Source organism: Chanodichthys erythropterus, chromosome 8, assembly GCF_024489055.1.
Source record: "Chanodichthys erythropterus isolate Z2021 chromosome 8, ASM2448905v1, whole genome shotgun sequence".
NCBI classification, from domain to species: Eukaryota; Metazoa; Chordata; class Actinopteri; order Cypriniformes; family Xenocyprididae; genus Chanodichthys; species Chanodichthys erythropterus.
The window spans coordinates 18,444,237-18,469,374 of NC_090228.1; the positions used below are offsets into that span (position 1 = coordinate 18,444,237).

Here is a 25,138-nt window from a genome sequence, read left to right on the forward strand (position 1 = left end):
TTAAAGAATGTTCTAGAGAAATGAATGGGTGATTTTCAAATGCTGAGTAGATGATATCCTTAAGTGGGCTGGAACAAAGTATGACATTGTAAAGCATCTGCCATTTTCTTAATGAAATTGAGAAGTAGTGTTAGAAATATTCTTTAGTCATTCGCCCTACAAATGTTATTCAGAGCCTCTTGTGCAGCCAGCAACAACACAACATTTTGCAAACTTTGGAAATCTTATTCTTATGCTGCCCTCAGATGCACCTTGGAAAACTCGTACCTCCCATTTGGGCATTTGTTATTACGACATGTAATGCTTTTAAGACATAAACATAATGTGGAAGTAACCTAAACCAAACAAAATAATTATATTGTGAACAATATACCCAAATACATACATTTCAATGTATATATGATATCAAAACAAAATTTTTGTTCAATTCAAGTGATTAACTTCACACTTGTTGTCTATAAGTTGTTCTGTATACCACACCTTAAAAATGATTGAAATACAGCATTTAAAATTAAAATAATTCGCAAAATCATTAATTATAATGCACTACAGGCCTGCTTTCCTCTCACTGATCTCTTAATGATATATATGAAATATATAATATTATCTCTACTATAGACCAGTGTTTCAAATCAACACACCCTTCCAACATCACAACTCGGCAGCTCATCTAGAATTCAGAGCTTCCCAATTTTAAAAGCAAACATGTTCTGTCATTTATGTGCTTGGAACTCGTAAGTACGATATTTACAACCCCACTTTAAGGACACATTACTGTTAGTTATATACCTGGAATATAACTGGAATAAAAGCATCTTCTTCTTGCATTATGAATGGTATCTATCCTTCTTCCTTCTTGTTACTTAGCGTGTCTAGGTGGACAAATACAGGCTTCTTTAAAGGGTTAGTTCACCCAAAAATAATGTAATTTATTACTTACCCTTATGCCGTTCCACACCTGTAATACCTTCATTTATCTTTGGAACACAAATTAAGATATATTTGATGAAATCTGATGGTTTAGTGTGGCCTGCTTAGACAGTAATGACATTTGCTCTCTCAAGATCCTTTAATGTACTAAAAACATATTTAAATCAGTTCATGTGAGTACAGTGGTTCAATATAAAGCTTCGGAGCGTTATGAATCTTTTGTGTTGAATCATGATTCGGATCGCGCGTCAAACCTCCAAACTGCTGAAATCACATGACTCCAAACCGCTGATTCATAATGCTGATACATAACGCTCCGAAGCTTCATGAAGCAGTGTTTTGAAATCGGTCATCACAATATAAGTCGTTATTTTATTTTTTTGGTGCACCAAAAATATTCTCATTGCTTTGTAATATTAATATTGAACGACTGTACTCACATGAACTGATTTAAATATGTTTTTAGTACATTAATGGATCTTGAGAAAGGAAATGTCATTGCTCCCTATGCAGGCCTCACTGAGCCATCGGATTTCAAATAAAATATCTTAATTTGTGCTCGGAAGATTAACAAAGGTCTTACAGGTGTGGAATGGCATGAGGGTGAGTAATAAATAACATAATTTTCATTTTAGGGTGAACTAACCCTTTAATGTGTAAATGCGGGCGGTCATGTTCAGCAATGGTCTATTGGGACTAGGGAGGTGGTTTTCATTTCTTCAACTGTCAGTTTCATAGTACATCAAAGTCTTTCATTTGAATCAAGTAAAAGTAAAGATCAAGTAAAATTCCATTTCTCATAATATGACACCTTTAAAATGCATTATTTTTTGTGCATCTCAGACAGTTTAAAGGATTAGTTCACTTCTGAATGAAAATTTCCTGATAATTCACTCACCCCCAAGATGTTCACGTCTTTCTTCAGTTGAAAATAAATAATGAGGAAATCATTACAGGATTTTTCTCCATATAGTGGACTTCAGTGGGGTTCACCGGGTTGAAGGTCCAAATTGCAGTTTCAGTGCAAGGAATAAGGGTCTTATCTAGTGAAACGATTGGCTATTTTCTAAAAAAAAAAAAAAAAAATGATATACTTCTTAACCACAAATACTCATCTTGCACTAACTTTGCATTGCACCACACATTACTTAATCACGTTGGAAAGGTAACGCTTTGTCCAGTTTCTACAAAGCAAAAAGCAGTGCAAGACGAGCATTTGTGGTTAAAAAGTAAACAATTTTTTTTTTTTTTTTTAGAAAATGACAGATCGTTTTACTAGATAAGACCCTTATTCCTCATCTGGGATTGTGTAGAGCCCTTGGAAGCTGCACTGAAACTGTAATTTGGACCTTCAACCCATTGAACCCCACAGAAGTCCAAATGGAGAACAATCCTGGAATATTTTCCTCAAAAACCTTAATTTCTTTTTGACCAAAGAAAGAAAGACATGAACATCTTGGATGACATGGGGGTGAGTAAATTATCAGGAAATTTTCATTCAGAAGTGAACTAATCCTTTAACATTTCAGATATTGAAATACAAAGAACACCCTCAATAACTAGGAAAGTCTTTTGTTTTAACTCGGATTTGCATAATTAATAGACTATTACTCTTAACACAAGCCTAATTGGGATCAAGACACAATTACAACAGTACCCACAAGAGCAGCCTATTGAGCAATTCAAAAAAGGTATTGCAGGGTACTGCTCAGCATCCTTTGTAGCATCCAAGCGTGCTTTGTATTTTCTGTCTCGCTTGCCATTCATCGCTTGGCTCTTTGTGTCTAACAGTGTAACTGTGCACGAGTCTGCTGGTCTGTGCATCCATGCAGAGAGAGATGGTGGGCGGAACTTTCTGGACAGCAGTTTGGCCTTTAACTGGCAGGGTTCTCGCATTTGGCCAATTGGTGTATATCCCTGTAGGCGATGTAGGGATGCGCATAAGTACATATTTTCATAATCATCCAGTTGGTGAGTTGCCTGAATGGCTAGTCGACTAATCAGTCTTAAAGAGCCCTCTATAATTAGGCTAGTTTCATGTTCGGCCAATCAGGGTCTGGATTCTCAAAATAGAATGCAATAAAACAGGAATGGAGCAGAACAAGGAGTCTTAAGAGACATATTTAAGGGTGGGTTTCTTGTCAAAAGTAAATCTGAGACATCTGGCATGCCACAGTGACTGATACATAGGGCAAAAATACCATGGGGATTGTGACCCATCCCTGAAGAAACCAGCATTCTGGTGTGGCTGTAATTCTCCCATTAAAGATTCAGCAAGGCCAAAACCCCCCCCCCCCCCCCCCCCCCACCCACCCTTTTTATGTCTTCTCGCTTTCTCACAAGAGTGCACTCTTCACACAGTATGAATTTGAATGAATGCCGTTTCTGAAGAGCAACTGGCAAGGTCTGGCTAATTGCTGATTGTTTATCAAATCAAGACAGTTTGCGGAGAAACATTTGAAAATGTTCTTAGTTAATGGATTTCTTCTTATTGCTCATTAAACGTCAGAAAAGGGCTGTTATTAGTTTAGCAGATATAATTATGCTGTGAGTGTAGTACAGAAACACAGGGTAGATGATGTGGAAATAAATAAACCCAGACATACCTTAGCTGTGGCACGTGCTTGATACTCTGGACATCCATTCACTGTTATCGTTTCATGCATGTATTGATAGACCTATTAAAATAAAGGGGTGAAAAAGACTTTTTAGTTTCGGTTCTTCTATAGTGTTAGTAAAATTACATAAAACATGGTTAAACAGCAGTAAGGCATTCTCCAACAATAGGCTTTAAAAATTAGCCAGGTTTAGATGCAGAAAATGTAATGGATTGCAGATAAACTGGTAATTTAATGTTATAAATGTGATCTAAGGGTGCTTTCACACCTGAGAGTTTGTTTCAGAACCTGGTGCGTTTTCTCTCTTGGTTTGGTTCGTTTAGGCATATGTGAACACAGCAATCATGCTGGGATCCGCACCAAAACAATCGGTGGTCGCGGACTGATTGCAAACACACGCTGGGGTGGTTCGTGAGTGATTTTGTGAGTGAGCACATTAGTTGTCACAGTTGAAAACCAAAAGAGTACCTCTTCATCTTAAAATGATGTGTAATTACACTTCTCTGTGCGAGAATGCTGTCCTGATGAAGCCACTCTGCTGCATTACTACATTCGTATAGTGTGGCTCAACACTTCTATAGACAGCGCTAGGAGATCCAGAGGGAGTGCGTTTGATTTATGTAGTTTGAACCGAACCAAGAAGAAAATGCAACATTGTAACAAATTAAGTCCCTGTTTTGGAACAAAACAAACAATCTATAGGTGTGAAAATGCCCTAAAGCAGCGGTTCCCAAACTTTTTTTCCTGCGCACCCCCTTCTATGTCCCAACCGGGTTGGCGCACCTCCTATCCCCACTTATAAAACAAACAAACAAAAAAACGCAACAAAGCTTTGTTTTATCGCCATATAAAGACTCATGTTTAATCATGCGCAAATAACCAGAACACGCATGACAATAACAACATCAACAAAGTTTCAATATAATGCAACAAAGCTACGCACAAGCTTCCACTTTTAGGAGGACGAGTGACAGACACAGGCTCAGTAACAGAAAGCACGGTTATTTTCAGCCGCGTAAAAGAAACATTGCAGCAATAGGCTAGCCTGCAGTGCGTAGAACAGTGGTTCTCAACCTTTTTCCCAGTGGGCCGCACAACGGTCCAAGTGCAAGTCTCACGGGCCGCATATAATTTACATATGATGTCCCCAATGCAAACCAATCAGATTTAAAGTTATGGTATTAGCACATAATACTATTATTATACTTAGATGTTGCACACAATAAATAACAAATAAAAAATAATTTACTGACATTAGCTTTACAATAATAATCAGATAGTATTGCTCAATGAACACACAAACTGTATATACATCACTTTAAGTTGCTATTTAATTCTGTATGACTGTATGACTCTCTTCAACAGCATCGCAATAGTCACCAAACAATCACATAAATGCCTTAATAAGCAAATGTTACTCAGCTCTTTTTACAAACAACACTGAGCGCACTGTAATTACAATCTCTGACGATATGAAGCATTCTGTCACGTCGCAATCCCTCGCGCAGCATCGGATCCGCGAGCGCACGCATGGTTGGGCTCATTCCAGCCACGGTGCGCTGATGCGGTTATTTTTACTGATTTAAAATACATCAAACACACACATCGAATTCACAGTTCAGTCTACCTTGTTTGTATGTTCCACATTTAGTTTTTCTCATCTAATAACAAATTTGAGCATTTTGAGGCTTAAATTTACAAAAATAATGGCAACCGTTTGAATTCTTCCAAAGCGCGCACTTGTAAGTGTTCGTTTCGTTGAGTGATTTCGTCATTGCCTGATGTCTGAAAATAATAAATGCTCACCAAAATGATTTTATATGACAAATAAAGCATTATAGCTCATTTATATTTATTTAATTCACTTCAATTTAAATTTAAAAACAAAAATAAATTGTAATGCTATAATTAATTTTTTTTAATTGTGGTCGGCATATCGCGGGCCGCATTTACATACATGATGGACCGCAGGTTGAGAACCACTGGCGTAGAAGAAGACAGCAGCTGTCTTTTTCTACGTTTCTATCAAAAACTAATAAATTATAGTTTTTTATTTAAAATAAAAGCGATTACAAAGGAAATGTTTACTGTTCATGTTTTTTATTGTATGGAAAAATCCCACTTAAAAAAACAGACCGCTATTACATTTTTCTTCTCGCGCACCCCCTGGCGGCAGCTCGCGTACCCCTGGGGGTGCGTGCACCAAACTTTGGGAATCCCTGCCCTAAAGCAAAACAGTGTCCATTTGTTACGAAATGTTATAGTTTAATATTTTACCTCCAAGGTAAAAGCCCGAATCATACTTTAAAAAGTATGTGAATGCTTCTCAAGCTTAATTTCACCAATTTAGAAATGAAATTATTCGCAAGGCAATATCGCAATACAAATATGTGTTACTTTTTTCAGTGTGGCCACAGGGGGTGCTATAGTGGGCATTAGAGTAAAGTGACTTCTTCTATGGTCAGCTTTTTCTTTCAGGTCAACTACTGTGATCTATTGACAGATTCGTCGATCTGTTTATAGCTAGCTACCTGACTGATAACATCTGGTTTGTGGTCACATTAGCTTTATTATCTTTTGCAAAATTCAGTGAGCAAAGTAGGTTCAATGTCAATAGTCTAGTGAGGCACCACTTACTCAGAGGTAACCTCCAAACCAAGCATCTTTAATTGAAAAAATGTGGCAAATTTGCATGTGAAACAAATTTGAATCCAATGTGAAATCCGCTTGGGTAAATTCTTCAACGTTTCCCTCAGGCAAAATTCCAAATCGTATGGATTCCTATTGAAATGACTGCAATTCGCCATATAAAGGTAAATGTGACCACACCGCAAGAGTGTACACAAGTATGTTTGACAGGACTGCATTCTTGCAATGCACTGGCTAAGCATTCTCGTGTTTATGTACAGTACTTGTGCTAGTTTGTTTCTGAAATGAGAAATGTGAATAAAATTTCAAGAAGGAGCACCTGTAGCTGCACTGTGGTGTTCAGATACAGTGGCAATGAGAACTCGGTCTACATGACCAAAAATAGTTAGTTTTTTAGCATTTTGGCATGAATGATTCTTAGATGTATGCTTCTTTCAGTTTCTGCAAACCTTTATCATCCTTTGTTTAAAGAGTAAAGAGAGCTTAATCAAGTTCCATAGACTTCAAAATCTCATTTCTAAAGTGCACACATGCAATGGCTTTCATCACTGATCCTATATTTTCACAAACAGGTGCATGTACAGAGCCCTTATCTGCTTTCACACCACTCAGGCATGAGACTATTAGCTTGAGGTCCTTTGAGGATTTGAAGAACCTATGTTTATCTCATTAACCAGCGCTTCTGAAACGCAGCTGGTGCTACAGGAAGCTCCATCTCTCTCTGTCTCTCCTAAATAACAAGTTTCTCTTTAATCTGTCCTCCAGAACCTTGGGCAGAATCTTTAGCTGTTTTACTAACCTCCTACTGAGAGATTAGTGTGATAAAATACATTTAAAGTGTCTCTTTCTATGCCTGTTGCTCTTTGACCACTCACTCTAAACCTCCTCAATCGGCAGGAACCATCGGATGGCCTTTAGAAACAGCTTGAAAAGAAATGACAGAGGCTGCTAAGTGTCGATGATTACAAAATTGAGTAAGTTACTAAAGAGAGGTGACATCTTTCATGTGAAATATACTTCACTCTGTGATATATTTCAGAACAGCATGGTGTACACCTTATTTTATGTCTGACTTGTCATCTTTTTAAAAATACAGCATGTTTGGGAAGCCTCTTGAGTGTTTGCTCCAAGTTCAATAAAGTCTTGCTGTGTTAAAGTAATAGCCCCCCCCCCCCCAAAAAAAAAAAAAAACTGTCATCATTAACTCACCCTCATGTCATTCTGCACTTGAGTGACTTTCTTCATCATGGAACAACCAATTGTGGCATATTATAACAATCTAATAACATTTTTTCAATCATAATCATAGTTACGCCCTTTTTAGCTGCTTATTATGTTTGGTTAATGGCAATTAACCATTAAACTTCAATCAATTTACCTTTGTTGACTGTACTTCAATAGATCTGTGGGGGATCAATGCAACCAGATGGAACAAATCAATAGATTAAAGACCTAAGTAATACGTGCGTACATGTGTGTGTCCCCACAGGTGGAGGATTGTGTGTCTTTTAATTGCGTCTTGGAAATGCATGAATATCAATAAAGGTCAAGCTATTTTAGTGTGTTATTCATATGCTGTGTACAAAAACAGCCAGTGGTTGAAGTGCAAATCAGATTTGTTTTGGTTTTGACCTAATAAGCATTGTAATCAACGCTATAAAACAAAGCAAAATCTTAAAAAACATATTTTATAGTCTTTGATGCTGATAATCTAGCTGATTGTTGCTTGTCAACATCTATTTGTGATCTGAGATTTAGGAAACACACCTTGGGAACTATTTATGTCGTTCTTTATTGGAAGACAATTTATTTGTGGTTGATAATGTGATTTATAAGGCAGTCGGCAAGGGTAGGGCTCTATTTAACCACTGTTCTCTAGTTACACTTTGTTGATAAAGCCCTGCTTTCAATAATATATATTTTCAAGATTTTCATTACCACATTATGGTAATGAGAATTTATCAGAAAATGTAATTAATTGTCAATAAAATAATGTTACAATGAAAAAAAAAAAAAAACTTGATGGTCCTAAAAACAGGTACATAAAATGGAATTTCTTATTTCTTTCTTTTGATTTTGGGGTGAAATGCACATTCTTATGAAATCCTACAGTGGCATGAAAAAGTATGTGAACCACTTGCAGAATCTGTGAAAATGAGAATTATTTTAACAAAATAAGAAGGATAATAAAAAAATGCATGTTATTTTTTGTTTAGTACTGTCCTGAGTAAGATATTTTACATAAAAGATGTTTGCATTTAGTTCACAAGACAAAACAATAGCTGAATTTATTAAAATAACTCCATTCATAAGTATGTGAACCACTGATTCTCAATACTGTGTGTGGTTACCTGATGATCCACGACTGTTTTTATGTTTTGTGATGGTTGTTCATGAGTCTCTTGTTTGTTCTGAGCAGATAAACTGAGCTCTGTTCTTCAGAAAAATCCTCCAGCTCCTGCAGATTCATCAGTTTTCAAGCATTTTTGCATATTTGAACCCTTTCCAGCAGTGACTGTAGGATATTGAGATCTGTGTTTTCATACTGAGGACAACTGAGATACTCAAACACAACTATTAAAAAAGGTTCAAACATTCACTGATGCTCCAGAAGGAAACATTAAATGCATTAAGAGTCGGGGTGTGAAAACTTGAACAGGATGAAATTTTTCTTATTTTGTTTAAATATCATTGTTTTTCATTTAGTACTGCCCTTCGGAACCAACAGAAGATACTTGTGTGTTTCCCGGCAGAAAAATTAAGTACAATTTACCTTGTTATTTGAATTCAAAAGTTTTCACCCCTCGGCTCTTAATGCATCGTGTTTCCTTCTGGAGCATCAGTGAATGTTTGAACCTTTTTTAATAATTTTGTTTGAGTCCCTCAGTTGCCCTCAGTGTGAAAAGATGAATCTCAAAATCATACAGTCACTGCTGGAAAGGGTTCAAATATGCAAAAAATGCTTGAAAACTGAAGAATCTGCAGGACCTGGAGGAATTTTCTGAAGAACAGAGCTCAGTTTAACTGCTCAGGACAAACAAGAGACTCATGAACAACCATCACAAAACATAAAAACAGTCGTGGATCATCAGGTAACCACACACAGTATTGAGAATCAGTGGTTCACATACTTATGAATGGGGTTATTTTAATAAATTCAGCTATTGTTTTGTCTTGTGAACTAAATGCAAACATGTTTTATGTAAAATATCTTACTCAGGACAGTACTAAACAAAAAATAACATCCCTCTTATTTTATTAAAATAATTCTCATTTTCACAGATTCTGCAAGGGGTTCACATACTTTTTCATAGCACTGTATATCTATCTAAAGCAATGTCCTTGTTTCTCTGTCTTCCTGTCTCCCATGTCTCGAGGGATCACTCTGTTTCCTCTCAGCTCACTGGGTGTTCGGTTGGCTTTTTATCTGTTTTACCTCCAGTGAGATCGACACACACACACACAGGTGTATCACTCTTCCTTCTCAGTACTCTGCCTGATGGAAAAATACAACCACAGGTCGCAGTGAGGTACTTTGTGTAACCATGGTGCCCTGTCTATAAAGAGAAATATGATTTCACTGGTTCTGATTTGAAGCCTTGCTCTCGCTCCTCTCTTAAATCTTTTTATCTTCTCGCACTGCTCAGTGTCAGTCGGGTAATTCAATGAATCCTGATTCACAGCAAAGCTTCTCATTTGCAAATCCATCCCACCAAGCACAAAGAGGCTATTTCCACATAAACACACACAATTAATAATGAGAGAGGCTGACATCTCTGACCCTGTAGCAGTGGCGTAGGCATTGATGGACTAAAGCTCTCAGTTGATAATGGCCCTGTTTTCGTATTCCTCTGAGAGTTGCATTTGAAATCATGGATGTTTGCTATAGTGATGCTCTGACAGACTGGACTGTGGGAAATGATTTTCACAACATAAAAGCATCCCATCTGAATTCTCATTTTTAAAAGAGATCATTCTAGGTCAGTTGTTTTTCTGAAATTCAAAAAGTATGCAGTAGATCACTAGAAAGCAGGACAAAATCTAAAATCAAATGCTTTTAGCAGTTGACTCGATCAATATATATAATCTAGGACTGACTGTAGTCTTAAAGGATTAGTCCACTTTTAAATAAACTTTTCCTGATAATTTACTTACCCCCATGTCATTCAAGATGTTCATGTCTTTCTTTCTTCAGTTGAAAAGAAATTAAGGTTTTTGATGAAAACATTCCAGGATTTTTCTCCTTATAGTGGACTTCAATGGCCTCCAAATGGTTGAAGGTCAAAATTACAGTTTCAGTACAGCAACTTCCCTATTCAGCTTACGAAAAAAAAAAAAAAAAACGAAACTGGCACCGCGTTCGTTCTGTAAGTAGAATAGGAAAGCTGTAGGACATAAAGCGCAAGCGTTTTGAAGAATGCGGAAACCGGAAGTATATTTTGTGTTTATAAAGCATGAACACTTGTATTTTTTTTTTTAAATGACTGATCGTTTCGCTAGATAAGACTCTTATTCCTCGTCTGGTATCGTTTTTATATCATTGTATCATTGAAACTGTAATTTTGACCTTCAATCGTCTGGAGGTCACTGAAGTCCACTATAAGGAGAATAATCCTGGAATGTTTTCGTCAAAAACCTTAATTTCTTTTCAACTGACGAAAGAAAGACATGAACATCTTGGATGACATGGGGGTGAGTAAATCATCAGGAAAAGTTTATTTAAAAGTGGACTAATCCTTTAAATAGGAAAAAATACAGTTGGTTGATATTTGTCTTAAAGGAACATTAAAAATTAATTAAGTCCCATTGACAGCTTTCAGTTACCACAGAAAATAATTTGGGCAGCAAGTGTGTACTAGAGATTCTTTCAGAAATTTTGAGAGAAAATTATTTTATTATGTTTTTTTTTTTTTTTTTTTGAGTTGACAAAGTTCACTTTTATTATATTGTATTGTAACAATTTTATATACTACACATTTAATAATAATAATTAAATTATTAAATTTAAATTATTAAAATGATACAATCTTTTTTTTTTACCCATTTATCAAATTTTAAATGATTCATTTTTGCTTTGTAATAAATCTTTAATTTAATTTAATTTATTTTTCTGACAGTTGTAATATTTATACAAATAAAATCTAAATCTGCATATACAGGTCTGTTAAAAAAAGTATACTCGTAAATGCGAATTGAATTCAGGCTTATATACCCTAACATACACTGATCTTTTCAAACAAAAACATACACTCTTCACATTTCATTTTCACAGACTTCTTTTGTAAATGCTTTGGTGTAAACAACATTTTTGAGCTTATTTATTTATTTATTTATTTTTGCTGGCAATCAGCAGCATGCCATAGATGCAGCCCATGTAAAGCTAAACTTGTACTCAATATGCAAAAAATATTTTTTTTGAAGAGACATGAGAGATGAGTGATTTTGAGAGGGTATGTTCTGGCCACTGATGTCCTCATTTTGGCAATCATTTCACATGGCTAAGTGAGCTTGATGACTCATCTGAATAGGCCGGAGCGAGACCTCTTGTCATGAAGCACCTTGGTTTCTGGTAGTCATGATCTTGAAGTGGTCCGTGTTTGTGGCATCTAATTTTCGACTTCTTTAGATATTTTTGGTTGAGGCAATTTACATAGCACATTTTGTCATGCTGACATTGTCCCTGCTATGCAGAGCTTTGCTGTTGGCGCTGTAAATTGAGTCGACGCGGTGTCCTTTCACACCCTCGTTACGGGAATGTAAGAGACAGATTGCGCCATATGATACCTTGCGCAATTGCCGGGCCATGAAATGAGCTCATAGGGCATCAATGCACAGCTCGGTGAAACTCGGGCTGACGGATGCTGGGAGTGTGAATTGATGTCCTACCAAATGTATTATTACATTAATGGACTGTTCTCTTTGATTGATGATAAACTTTGCTACAAAATGATGCTGTACTTAACTATTCATCTGTTGTGTCATCTGGTGTGTAGCAACCTATAAGCTGAATCTCATATCCAATCTGAAGCATGTCTCTACAGATGTTCCAAGTCTGGTTTTGGCACATTTCCTCATGCATAGTTATAGCCACATTAATCTCAGCCAAAGACTGTATACCAGCAAACTGTTTATGAACCATCTGATGCATATTTCCCACAAAAACGGCAAAGGCTTCCTCAAAATCACAAGCTCCAATCTGGCTTGTTTCACACAGATTTTCGTCTGCCAAGCTATGACGAAGACCTGAGGTGGAACCGAGAAGCAAAGATGGAATCGGGAGACAAAGACCCAGGGTGATAGTGAAGGCCTGTTGAGCTGTAGACACACATGACTGAGATGGAGATGTGGGCTTGGCAGACCAGGGCAGAGTCGGTGCAACTCAGAACAATGGTGGAAACAGAGGGAAGTAGAAGCCCAGCGGAGCCAGAGGGGTGGAAGTCAGAGGTGGAGCAAGAGCAACAGTAGACCAAGGTGGAGCCAGAGACGAGGGAGCCTGGTTGAGCCTGAGGTATGACCGACCATGGTGGAGGTGAGGGAGCGTTGAGCCAAGATGGATCAGATGGGTCGGAGGGCTGAGGTGGAGTCTGCAGATTGGAGACTTAAGGTGGAGCTGAGGTATCCACAGATTCTTGGTCCAGAGTTGAGCTGGTGATCTCCTCATCCATGACACAGACAATGAAGGGGGACTCACACCTTACCAGCACCCACCCCACATATTTGGTGAACTTCCCTTGAGGACCTTCCATGGGCAGGCGTGCCTTTGACCTCTGGTTGAGGCTGGTGTTGAAGAATACGCAAAGTGAGTGTTTGGGATAGTGGGGGAAGCACGCAAGATCTAAGAAGTCCCTCGTGTGATCCTCGAGGGAACAATCACCCTGCTCGAGCAGGAGGTGGCAAACCACAGGTAAATTCATAATTATCCTTTAAAGGTGCCCTAGATTGTTTTTTTACAAGATGTAATAAAAGTCCTAGGTGTCCCCTGAATGTGTCTGTGAAGTTTCAGCTCAAAATACCCCATAGATTTTTTTTTTATTAAGTTTTTTAGCTGCCTATTTTGGGGCATCATTAACTATGCACTGATTTTTTCAGCACGGCCCTTTAAGAGATGCGTTCCCTCTGCCCCACCAGCTCTCGACTATACATTGCATAAACAAAGTTTACACAGCTAATATAACTCTCAAATGGATCTTTACAAGATATTCGTCATGCATGCTGTATGCATGCTTCAAATTATGTGAGTAAAGTATTTATTTAGATGGTTACATTTGATTTTGTGTGTGTTTGAGGCTATGCTCTGTGGCTAAAGCTAACATTACACACTGCTGGAGAGATTTATAAAGAATGAAGTTGTGTTTATGCATTATACAGACTGCACATGTTTAAAAATGAAAATAGCAACAACTCTTGTCTCTGTGAATACAGTAAAAAAATGATGGTAACTTTAACCACATTTAACAGTATATTAGCAACATGCTAATTTCACATTTAGAAAGACAATTTACAAATATCACTAAAAGTATCATGATATCATGGATCATGTCAGTTATTATTGCTCGATCTGCCATTTTTCGCTGTTGTTCTTGCTTGCTTACCTTGTCTGTGCACAGATCCAGCCGTTAATACTGCCTTTCCTTGTCTAATGCGTTGAATGGGCTGGCATTATGCAAATATTGAGGTCATACATATTAATGATCCCGACTGTATTAATGATCCCGACTGTATTAATGATCCCGACTGTTACGTAACAGTCAGTGTTATGTTGAGATCCAAGTGTTTTCAGGAAGTCTTTTAAACAAATGAGATTTACATAAGAAGGAGGAAACAATGGAGTTTGAGAATCACTGTATGTCTTTTCCATGTACTGAACTCTTGTTATTCAACTATGCCGAGATAAAATTTTTCATTCGAGGGCACCTTTAATTTCTGTGGTCTAAATCCTTTCTTGGGTTCAGTGTTGAGGCACAGGGCTCTGTAGTTTAAAACCCAAAACAGATGCATAATGCAGAATGACAGATGAAGAGAATTTAATATACACTTGGAACATTAAACAACTCTACACATAAGTGTTGATGACACTGAACCATGAACTGAGCAGGGGCATTTCCTCTGAGTAGGCAAGGGACGCAGTGCCTCCTCAAAACATAGGATGAGAAAATAATCCATATTACAAAAATAAAACAACTCAAATATTACAAAATGTGATATTAAAAATTGTACAAGTCACCCGCTTTTCTAATGGAACACTGTCCAACAGCGACACCCGCAAGTGAAGTTACAGCAGGAGTCCGCATCTCTCGTGCCTCCTCTCAGCTCATAGAAAATCAACAGAACCCCTAAAGCGTGCAGTGGGTTTAGTGGGGGGTAATTGAGAATGAATGGGGGAAAGTCACGTGAGAAGAGGCAGTGCCTCCATCGCGCTATGATTGGAATGTGACTAGTTATGATTGGTTTGATTCATAAATACGCCTATTGTTTATGTGCATCTATCTGAATGAACAAAATGATGCAGTCAATGGCTCAACGCTTTATGTCACGTCAAAATCAAACTTGAAAAGACCTGGAAACATGATGACTGCTGGGGATTTTACTGAGCAATCAGCTTGGTGAAATTAAAGATAAACTTTCGTGTCTGTGACAGACAGTATTTACCGAACATGATTGATGATCCAAAATAAGTTTACTATTAAAAAGAAGCTGAACATCAATACACAAATAAAATATATTGTTTAATTTGTTACTGCCTTTAGTTATTATTTTAGAATAAACGTAAAAATGTTTAAAACACTAACTTGATGAGATTGACTTGGTTTTAATAAATAGAACTCATTACAATGTCAATGTAAAAATGCAAAATAGTATTGTATTTGGTTTCTTTTTTGATGTTATGTTCATTTAACTAGGAAAATTTGACAATGTTAAGAGTAAGGGCATGAATTTACATTTGATTTATAAATATATACTACCAGCATCATTGGATTTGAAACACAAGACACCAAACCCGCTAGATTTAAATAGTCAGTAACAGCCACAACTTTTTTGAACAACTTGCTTTAAACTTGAAAAAAGAAATGGCTCTATCATGGTCAGTAGATGAGGTGCAGATGTTCCTGTCGTTGTTAGTTAAGTATTGGATCCATGGCAGTAGATCCAAGCCACTTTGAAGTGGTACTAAACTGCAGTGGAAAAGCAAACCGAGCCAAAGTAAAGCGAGTCAAGCCATGCCGCGCCGAGCCAAGTCGTACCACACAGTGGAGACAGAAGATTGTAATAAACAGAACAGGGAACAGGTGTGAAACTAATTAGAAACCATGGTGACAAAAGAGAACTCAGGCAAAGACAATGACAATAGAACTAAACAGAACAAGATAATTTGTAACACTTCAGTATAGGGAACACATATTCACTATTAACAACTTTTTTCCTCAATAAACTCCTAATTTACCACTTATTAATAGTTAGTAAGCTAGTTGTTAAGTTTAGGTATTGGGTAGGATTAAGAATGTAGAATAAGGTCATGCAGAATAAGGCATTAATATGTGCTTTATAAGTACTAATAAATAGCCAATATTCTAGTAATATGCATGCTAATAAGTGTGGGATTACAAATTTTTAAGGTCTGATGATCCTATGTCCTGACATAACATCACATGAAATACTAAGGTGAAGTATATTGTATTTAGCATTTTAAAGGTGCCCTAGAATTAAAAATTGGATTTATCTTGGCATAGTTAAATAACAAGTGTTCAGTACATGGAAATGACATACAGTGAGTCTCAAACTCAATTGTTTCCTCCTTCTTATATAAATCTAATTTGTTTAAAAGACCTCTGAAGAACAGGCGAATCTCAACATAACACCGACTGTTACGTAACAGTCGGGATTATTAATATGTACGCCCCCAATATTTGCATATGCCAGCTCATGTTCAAGTATTAGACAAGGGCAGGACATCTGGATGTGCACAGCTGAATCTTCAGACTAGGTAAGCAAGCAAGGACAACAGCGAAAAATGGCAGATGGAGCGATAATAACTAACATGAATCATGATATCATGATATTTTTAGTGATATTTGTAAATTGTCTTTCTAAATGTTTCATTAGCATGTTGCTAATTTACTGTTAAATGAGGTTAAAGTTATCATCGTTTATTACTGTATTCACGTTATTTTCATTTTTAAACACTTGCAGTCTGTATAATGCATAAACACAACTTCATTCTTTATAAATCTTTCCAACAGCGTGTAATGTTAGCTTTAGCCACAGAGCACAGCCTCAAACTCATTCAGAATCAAATGTAAACATCCAAATAAATACCATACTTACGCGACTAAGACATGCTGCATGACGAACACTTTGTAAAGATCCATTTTGAGGGTTATATTAGCTGTGTGAACTTTGTTTATGCTGTTAAAGGCAAGCGTGAGCTCTGTGGGTGGGGAGCGTGAGCATTTAAAGGGGCAGCAGCCTAAATCGGCTCATATTTAATGATGCCCCAAAATAGGCAGTTAAAAAATAATAATAAAAAAAAAAAATCTATGGGGTATTTTGAGCTGAAACTTCACAGACACATTCAGGGGACCTTAGACTTATATTACATCTTTTAAAAAGACGTTCTATGGCACCTTTAAGGTAAAGATGACGACATCAGATGAATGATACTGTTTAGCAAAAGTTTCCAGCAAAAGTTCTTTCAGTTCCTGTTCTCTTTATTGTATTTCTAATCAGTCAGGTCACTGAGATTCTCACCTTTTGTCGTTAATGGCTCTTGGAGCCCCTCTTCCATTCACTGAATAGGTATGCTGATTGGATTAGGACTTGCGACACTCTAGAGTCTAGAGCGAGTTCCTATACCTGAATACTTCATTTGCATGATTTGTTTAAGGTCGTCTCCCTGGTGCTTTGTCTCTATCCCTAAGCACTGCCCCCTAAAATGTATATAAACTTCAGTGTACACTGCCTTAGTTAGACTTGATGACTGCAGCTACCAACAGCACGTGTTCTCAATAAAGAATCCTGCTGAAGATACACCCAAGTCTCCTGGTCTTCACTTCTGAGATTTCCAACATAAGCAACTAGTTAAAAGACCCTAAAATAAAGTGTTACCAGATAAGGAAACTAAACAAGATGTGTACACCCTATTAGGGTAGGGAATACCATACCACAGCTATAATGAACACGACACAGAGGAATGGCATCGTTGGAATCATAATTTTTTTTTTTCAAGCTGATGAACAATAATAAAGTTTGACAGCCAATCAGAATCTACCGACTTTAAAGTTCTTGAGCATTTAAAGCAGCAGACGACATAACTGTAGTGTACTTATAATAAACAGAACACTATCATCCCTCAGTGTGGACGCTAATATTTTCTCAATTCTCCTGACATTGACAGTAGTGGCAAAAAGTTAATAATTGATGTCTAAATATTTGTTTTGTGAGTATTTTTTCCCCGCTGTTTTTCATATAGCTGGTCACGATCCTTGCATACTGTTTCAAAATAAACAATCGCAAGATTATACATGCTCAGCCCACTACTGACAGAAAGCACAGCTGTGGTGTCATACTAAAAGGCAGCATATAATCATCCTTGTAATAATTAATTAAATAAACCAACAAATTAACATAATAGGTTTTTTTTCTCGCCCATGTGTTGTGCAGCACATGCACACACCCCTAAATGGGAAATGGCATTTCCACCAGGGTAACATGCTGTGGCAAAAGTACAAAAATGTTTCTCTCTGTGAGATTGGTTTTTAGTTGTTTGCTAGTGCGGTTCCGGTGTTTGAGCATGGAAATGGACGATGGAGACATCTTAAAGCGGTGAGGATGTTGCCTTAGTGCTGCACTTAAAACCGCAGTGGCCCAGGTCAACCTCATTCTCTGAATAATTGCATTTCTGCAAGTTCGCTGGAGGAGCAGAGTAAAACAGGCACATGTCGCCACTATCTCTGCTTGACAGACACACTCCTGTCATCGCACCCTCAACGCACATCTGTCACTAATGACAACCTCAGATGATGCTGAGATTCCATCTCATAATTGATGATCCTCGGTCTATATCTACCACAGCCTCTGATGCTCAAATGCTTCCTCTGCAATAAATTGCAAAAGTCTGCTTTTTGGTGTCCTTAATTTTAGAAGGATTTTCCCTTTCATTTTCTTCATCGCCATTGAAACTGGTAATATATAATACTAAAATAATACACACACACACACACACACACACACACACACACACACACACACACACACACACACACACACACACACACACACACACACACACACACACACACACACACACACACACACACACACACACACACACACACACACACACACTATTACAATAAATTATAAATTAGCTTTTATATTTATATTTTCTGTTTTAATTTTAGTTTAGATTTTAGTCATTTTGTTATGTGCCTTTGTCATTTTTACTAGTTAATATTAGTTTATTAGTTTTAAATACTTCTATTTAGCTTTAATTTATTTTTATTTCCGTTTTTTTTTTATTTGAGTAATTTAACTTTTCAGTCTTTATTTTAATTCACTTTTATTTCAATTAATGAAATTTATTTTTAATAGTTTTAGTGGTAACACTTCACAATAAGGTCTCATTTGTTAACAGTTAATGCATTAACTAACATTAACAGTGAGCGATATATTTGATGCAGTATTTATTAATCTTAACGTTAGTTAATAAAAATACATCTGTTCAGTGTCTGTTCATGTTTACAGTGCATTAACTTATGTTAACAAATACAACGTTTGATTATAATAATGTATTGTAAAGTAATATGTAATTAACATGAACTAAGATTAATAAATGCTTTAGAAGTATTGTTCAATCTTTTCCATATTAACCAGTGTCATTAACAAATGAAACTTTATTGTAAAGTGCTACCGTTAACAATTGCAACTTTGATATATCTACACACACAGATATAGGTAGTTTAAGTGCAATTTATATGTAATTAATTGATTTTGAAGTTAATCTAATCAGTTATTACAAAGAGATTAAAGAAATTATTTCATATGTGAGAAGAAAGAGCCCACAGACTTCCTCAAGAGACAAAACAACTATGTTTAGCGGTCATTATACATCATACCATGTCATAATTGTTCATTCAGAATACAGTATTACAGATTTCAGATGTCTGTACCTCATACAAAACGATTGTATGGCTTCAGAAGACTTTTTTTGTAAACGTGAGACATGAGGCTGAGTCAGTTTTGACAATTTTCATTTTTGGATGAACTGCCATTGTAATATAATTATGAAAATATCTTAACTATGTCACCTGTATATGGTGCTAAACTCTGGAGGTGACAGCTATACTTAATATAGGTCTCACCTCTCTAATGGCCGTGCAGAACTCGCTCTGTAGAACCTTCTTCAGGGACTGCAGCTTGTGACCCGGGACGTCACCTGACTCCTGTAATTTTTCCAGTAGCTCAATCGCCCTGGCAACATCTGAGATGGAAAGAGAGAAAGAAAACACAGATGTGTTTGAGTAATGGAGGGTCTGTGATTCAGAGAGAGAGAGAGAGAGAGAGAGAAAGGGGGTAAAGTTTGCAGTAAAGGGCAGAGATATGGTGGAGCTGCAGCGAATCGATTGCTGGGATAATGGAAATAGACTCGCTGAAGGCCAGAGGGCCCACTGAAAGCAATCAGTGTTCTCTTTACATGTAGCAAAAGACACATCACTCGGCTCTAACCCCGCTATTCAGCAGACCTACAGGACACACATTCGCTGGGGTCAGTCATGGCTTGTTTCAACAAATACATATGTGTCTTTGCCACAGCTTTCACTGTCTTGATCTGATACCCCTTTTCCACTGACATCGTTCCGGTGCAGGTTCCCGGCCTTTGTCTGTTCTTGAACCATGCTTTTCTTCTGCAGAAAAGGGGGCTCCGGGCCAGAAAGTTTGGTTCAACTCTGGCCCTAAAAAGGCTGTTGCTGTCTTTGGCAGTCTCGTTGAGCAATGTAATAACATTGCACTACATTGCTCTTTATATCTAAATATATAAAACTCTGCGCGGGAAAGAGACCCAGCATGTGAGAGAGCGAGTGAATCAACAGTTTTAGTAAAAGGGGCTTTCACAGGGAACTTCGGTATAGAAACTAGCCACCAGGGTGGTTCCTCGAGAACTAAATGTTCCCCTAGTGCCATTTTCCTGGTTGCATTCGCACCGCCAGAAGGAATTGTGAAGTGACATAAGCTGGCCGACAGCGACGTCATTTAAAGGATTAGTTCACTTTCAAATAAAATTTTCCTGGTAATTTACTCACCCCCATATCATCCAAGATGTCCATGTCTTTCTTTCTTCAGTCGAAAAGAAATTAAGGTTTTTGATGAAAACATTCCAGGATTATTCTCCTTATAGTGGACTTTACTGATCTCCAGACAGTTGAAGGTAAAAATTACAGTTTCAGTGCAGCTTCAAAGGGCTTTAAACGATACCAGACGAGGAATAAGGGTCTTATTCTTCAAAAAGCTTACGCTGTACTTCCTACGCCTTCCCTATTCAACTTACGTAATGACGCTGCGCCAGTTCCATTTTTTCCGTAAGTAGAATAGGGAAGGTGTAGGAAGTACAGCATAAGCTTTTTGAAGAATATGAAAATGCGGTTTTGGCGGAATCACTTGGAAGGCAATCATTTATTTATATAAAGCATTTACACTTTTTTTCGAAAATGACCAATTGTTTCACTAGATAAGACTCTTATTCCTCGTCTGATATCATTTAAAGCCCTTTGAAGCTGCACTGAAACTGTAATTTTAACACTCTGAGGTCTGACGGTATCGCCGGCGATACCACCGTGGTTTTTTTCTTATCAGTGTGAAAGAGACTCAAAATACTCCGTCAATGTTGCACATACAATTAAGAGTTATACACCATTTTAATCTGTGGAATAACTTCTTTCATTTGTGTACACTCAGAGTAAAAACAGAATGTTGTGCTTTTTGTAAAATAAAGAAAACTAACATGATGCGTGATCTCTCCTCTCCCTCTGAACGAACTCCAATCTGATAGTTCTCAGAAAATGAACTGTAACTTAGTGAATACTAATGACAAAAAAATTACACTTATGTCTAAAAAAACGTTAAGATGTCAGGTTTTAAATCATGTAAGTCAAATCGAAAACAAACCTTCTTTGTTTATGTAATCTGTATGAAAAGAGAGCCATGTCAGAAATCCGTGATTCAGCTCATTATCTGCTAATGCGGCCACGCCCACGGAGCCAGCGCTATTCAGACGCTAATTCAGTCAATACATGCATTCATTATCTCAATCGTGTATTTATTGTCTTGAAAAGTGTTTATCTGGATGTAAAAGTCATGGTTAGCGATCTCTAGAAGACATGCAGTTACTTCCTGTTTACTTGTCTTCTACAGATGAAGTTTAGATGAGTTTTTGTTTCTTTAGCGCCCTCCGGCTACTGTATGTTTTGGAAACTCCATTCATGGAATAGCCTCTTCTTCTTTTAGATGAATTTGTGGACTAAAATGCACAGAGCGCCCTCCGACTTCAAGGATGAATTGAAAACACCAGCGCTCATAGTAATGACAATGAATATTAAGTTAATATAACTCCTCTGTATAGAAAATTGACATAAGCATATGAGAATCCAATATTTCTCCAAATGTGCATGCTTTTAAACTAAAAGTCTATATTCAGACTCTTTGCATCACAGAAATACATTATATTTTAAAGTATAATATAAAACCATTACTTTATATTATAATAATATTTTTCTATATGTTTCATATATCATAATGAGCTTGAGACATCTCAGAAGGTTTTTTTTCACAGCCTACCTGACTGAAATGCCTCATTAATATGCAAGTCATTTCAGCTCATTACTATCCAATTCTTTTGTCTTCTCAGGTGAGAATGGCCCATTTTCAGTGGTGATTCACGCCTCCTCGCATACTGTGTTTCTTGGCAAAAAGTGTCTTACAAAAACTAAATCAATATATTGTTTTATATGAAGGAGTAGGCAGCATAATTTTTACATAATTTTGAAGCAAAAACTCTAGTCTACAACCTCCAATACCCTAAAGTCTTATGAACACAGATTTATTATACTTTTTTTGGCCTTATTTCAGTGACTTAAGTTTTTTGTTTTTTCAACAACCACGCATAAATGTTATTCCTTCAAAAACACAAACATGTACATACATGTTCCTCACATATTATTGTAGCCTAGTTTGTGCTGAATACAGTGTAATGACACTTTTTCCATTAATATGTTTATGAACAACTGAAAAAAGCACAAATGTCAGGGCATGTCCAAACTTCTCATGGCCCCAAATCAGCCTCAGACTCCAGAGGGTTAATTAACTTTTCGACTGAAGAAAGAAGGACATGAACATCTTGGATGACATGGGGGTGAGTAAATTACCAGGAAAATTTAATTTGAAATTGAACTAGTCCTTTTAGCACGGCATTCAACAACTGGAGAATGGAGGATGCCATGATTGGAGCTGTGTTTTTGTTGTGTGTTGTGAGATTCGTGATAACAGAGATGAAATTTAGATGTATAAGTTATGCAATGGACAGAGCAAAAAGGAGGGCTAAGAAACAAAATCTCCTATAACAACTTGCTGTGCTACATATCATCGAGGCTGAGAAAATAACACAATGCAAAAAGTGGGCACTTCTGACATTAGTTCTAGGAACTATGAAAAGATTCCTCTGGTGCAAAAGCGCCTATATCTCCAGAAAGGACAGATGATAGAACCTTGGGATGCACACTTGCACAGTGTTTGATTTAAGACTATTTATAGGTAAACAACACATAGGTAAACAACACATAGCAGCGTTACATCACCATTCGTTTCTCAAGTCTGTGGAAACATGCAGCCAGTTTGCCTTCGCCTGGCCGAGAACAGGCTCTGGCTCCAAGAACTCATCAGTTTCGTCCCAATCTCAAAGAGTTTTGTAGTTTGTCTGGGATTTCAAAAGGTCTTCTAACAGTCTCCTCTCAGGATAGCATGCAAATAAATACATCTCTTGGCTGGTAAGCTTTTTAAGTTTGTGTAAGGGACATTTAATTACACACATACACATTAAAGCATTTAGCACATTTAACAGTGAATTCCACTCACTTAACTCTAGGGGGCTCCAAAGTGACAAAATTACACTAAACTACATTAAGTCGCTTTAAGCTAAGTAGCTAATCCTTCCTTTAATAGAATTTCATAAAATAGTGGCAACAACACTGTTGTAAAAGACACGCATTCAGTATACTATTAAACTCTTTACTTAGAGCCAAGCTAAGTTTACTAGCAGCTATGGAACTTGGAGTCAGTGGCGTAAGGGGCTGTTTATAAAGAATGCTGCAAAAAATGCAAGACGTGAACACAACGGTCGAACAAGTATTTCTAGCACATGATTACATAAGAAATACAATGGAAAAGCAGCACAGTGTTTTGTGAGAACAACCCGCAAGATGCTAGTTACGATGTAGTTACAGCACTACACACTCTTCCAGCTTAGGCTAACTGTTGAAGCTAATCAGCTAAACCCTGGCTAGGTTAATTGATTGATTGATTAATGAGTTCTTGACTTCAGAAGTTTATCTATTTTTAGCTTTAATTGTTTTGAAGCAATGGTTTAAAGCGGATGATTTTTTTTCACACTTTTAGCATACTATTTTAGCATGCTAGCTTGTCTGACAGTGGGAGAACCGGGACGAAAGTAACAAAGCGATTTTTTCAGAGCCCTGACTACATTTGCATTCCAAGTTATGACCGCACGTTCAGCACGCAACCCTTGACGGAGCTGCCAAATATCATATGATTTTGTCATTGTTTCCCGCGGTTAGGGCCGGAAAGCAGTTTTCGAGTACGGTAAATAAATTACAGAAGAGGTACTTTTTTTTCTAATTACAAGTTGTGTTTCTCATTTCATGTGTCACAATAATGATCAATCTGCAGGTTATTTAGTGCTGTAACACATGCTGAAGTTTGCCTTGTCAGAATTTTTCAGTATGAAAGTAAATCGCATTTAAATATCAGGAGTTCCTGTCGGGATGAAAGTAACACTTGTTACTTTTGTCCTGCTGCAGTGACAACAAGTGTTTCTTTTGTCCCACTGCTAATGTGGTGGCTTTCTCTGCATTGCAGCATTTATTAAAACATGATAATGTCATATTATACTAGCAGAATATGCCAAGAGTGAGAGTCTGAAAGATAGACAGAGGTCTGATTCAGCCAGATGTTAATGAGAGGACATTTCTGGACATATCTGTTGCTGATTTCTGTATGTCACCATTTATTCACTCAATCTGTTTACATTTACCATACTCACATTTAGTTTTTTAGCCATTCCTTAGCTTTTCCATATCCACCTATGAATTTGCAGTTTTTCAATACAGATGTTTTTATGCATATTTTGAATTTATGCATAAACACAGCTGGATTGGAAACATGACTGTTACATTATGTTGAGAATTTATATTATGCTAATTTAATTTAATTTTCATATTGTTCATACTGTTGAAAAAATGTTTTATAAAATAAATTGACATTTCCAAAAAAAAAAAAAAATAATAATAATAAATCGAAACAATTCAAGTTTGTACTGTCGGGATACTTTTGAAACATTTGATGAAACTGAAATTCTCAATTTAAAATGAAAGGACAAAATATGTTTGCAGTTACATAGTATTAACAACGTCATACTCAGGTATATTTTATAAAAATAAGACTAACACAAAAAATCTAGCTTGTATTGTTGTGTTATTTTTGACCCACCTGTGTGTTACTTTCATCCCAAATGACGTGCAATTTATGTTCAAAGTGAAATTATACTGAAGCCGTTCTACATTTGTACAAAATACCACCTGGTATTGATAGACCACACTTGTGAGTTATTGACTACAGCAAAAATATATCTCTGTCTAAAACATTATCTTTTAAAATTA

At 36.8% G+C, this 25,138-nt stretch overlaps 1 protein-coding gene across 2 annotated transcripts in view; it reads right to left on the reverse strand.

Moving 5' to 3' along the window:
- Window positions 1-25,138, reverse strand: part of lin7a (lin-7 homolog A (C. elegans)) — a 66,020-nt gene that overhangs the window by 18,285 nt on the left and 22,597 nt on the right. For both annotated transcript variants that reach the window (XM_067392206.1, XM_067392207.1), the window contains exons 2-3: window positions 19,556-19,674; window positions 3,537-3,608 (exon numbers count right to left, since the gene is read on the reverse strand). In XM_067392206.1, coding sequence (XP_067248307.1) covers window positions 3,537-3,608; window positions 19,556-19,674 — 191 coding nt within the window. The remainder of the gene's footprint in view (window positions 1-3,536; window positions 3,609-19,555; window positions 19,675-25,138) is intronic.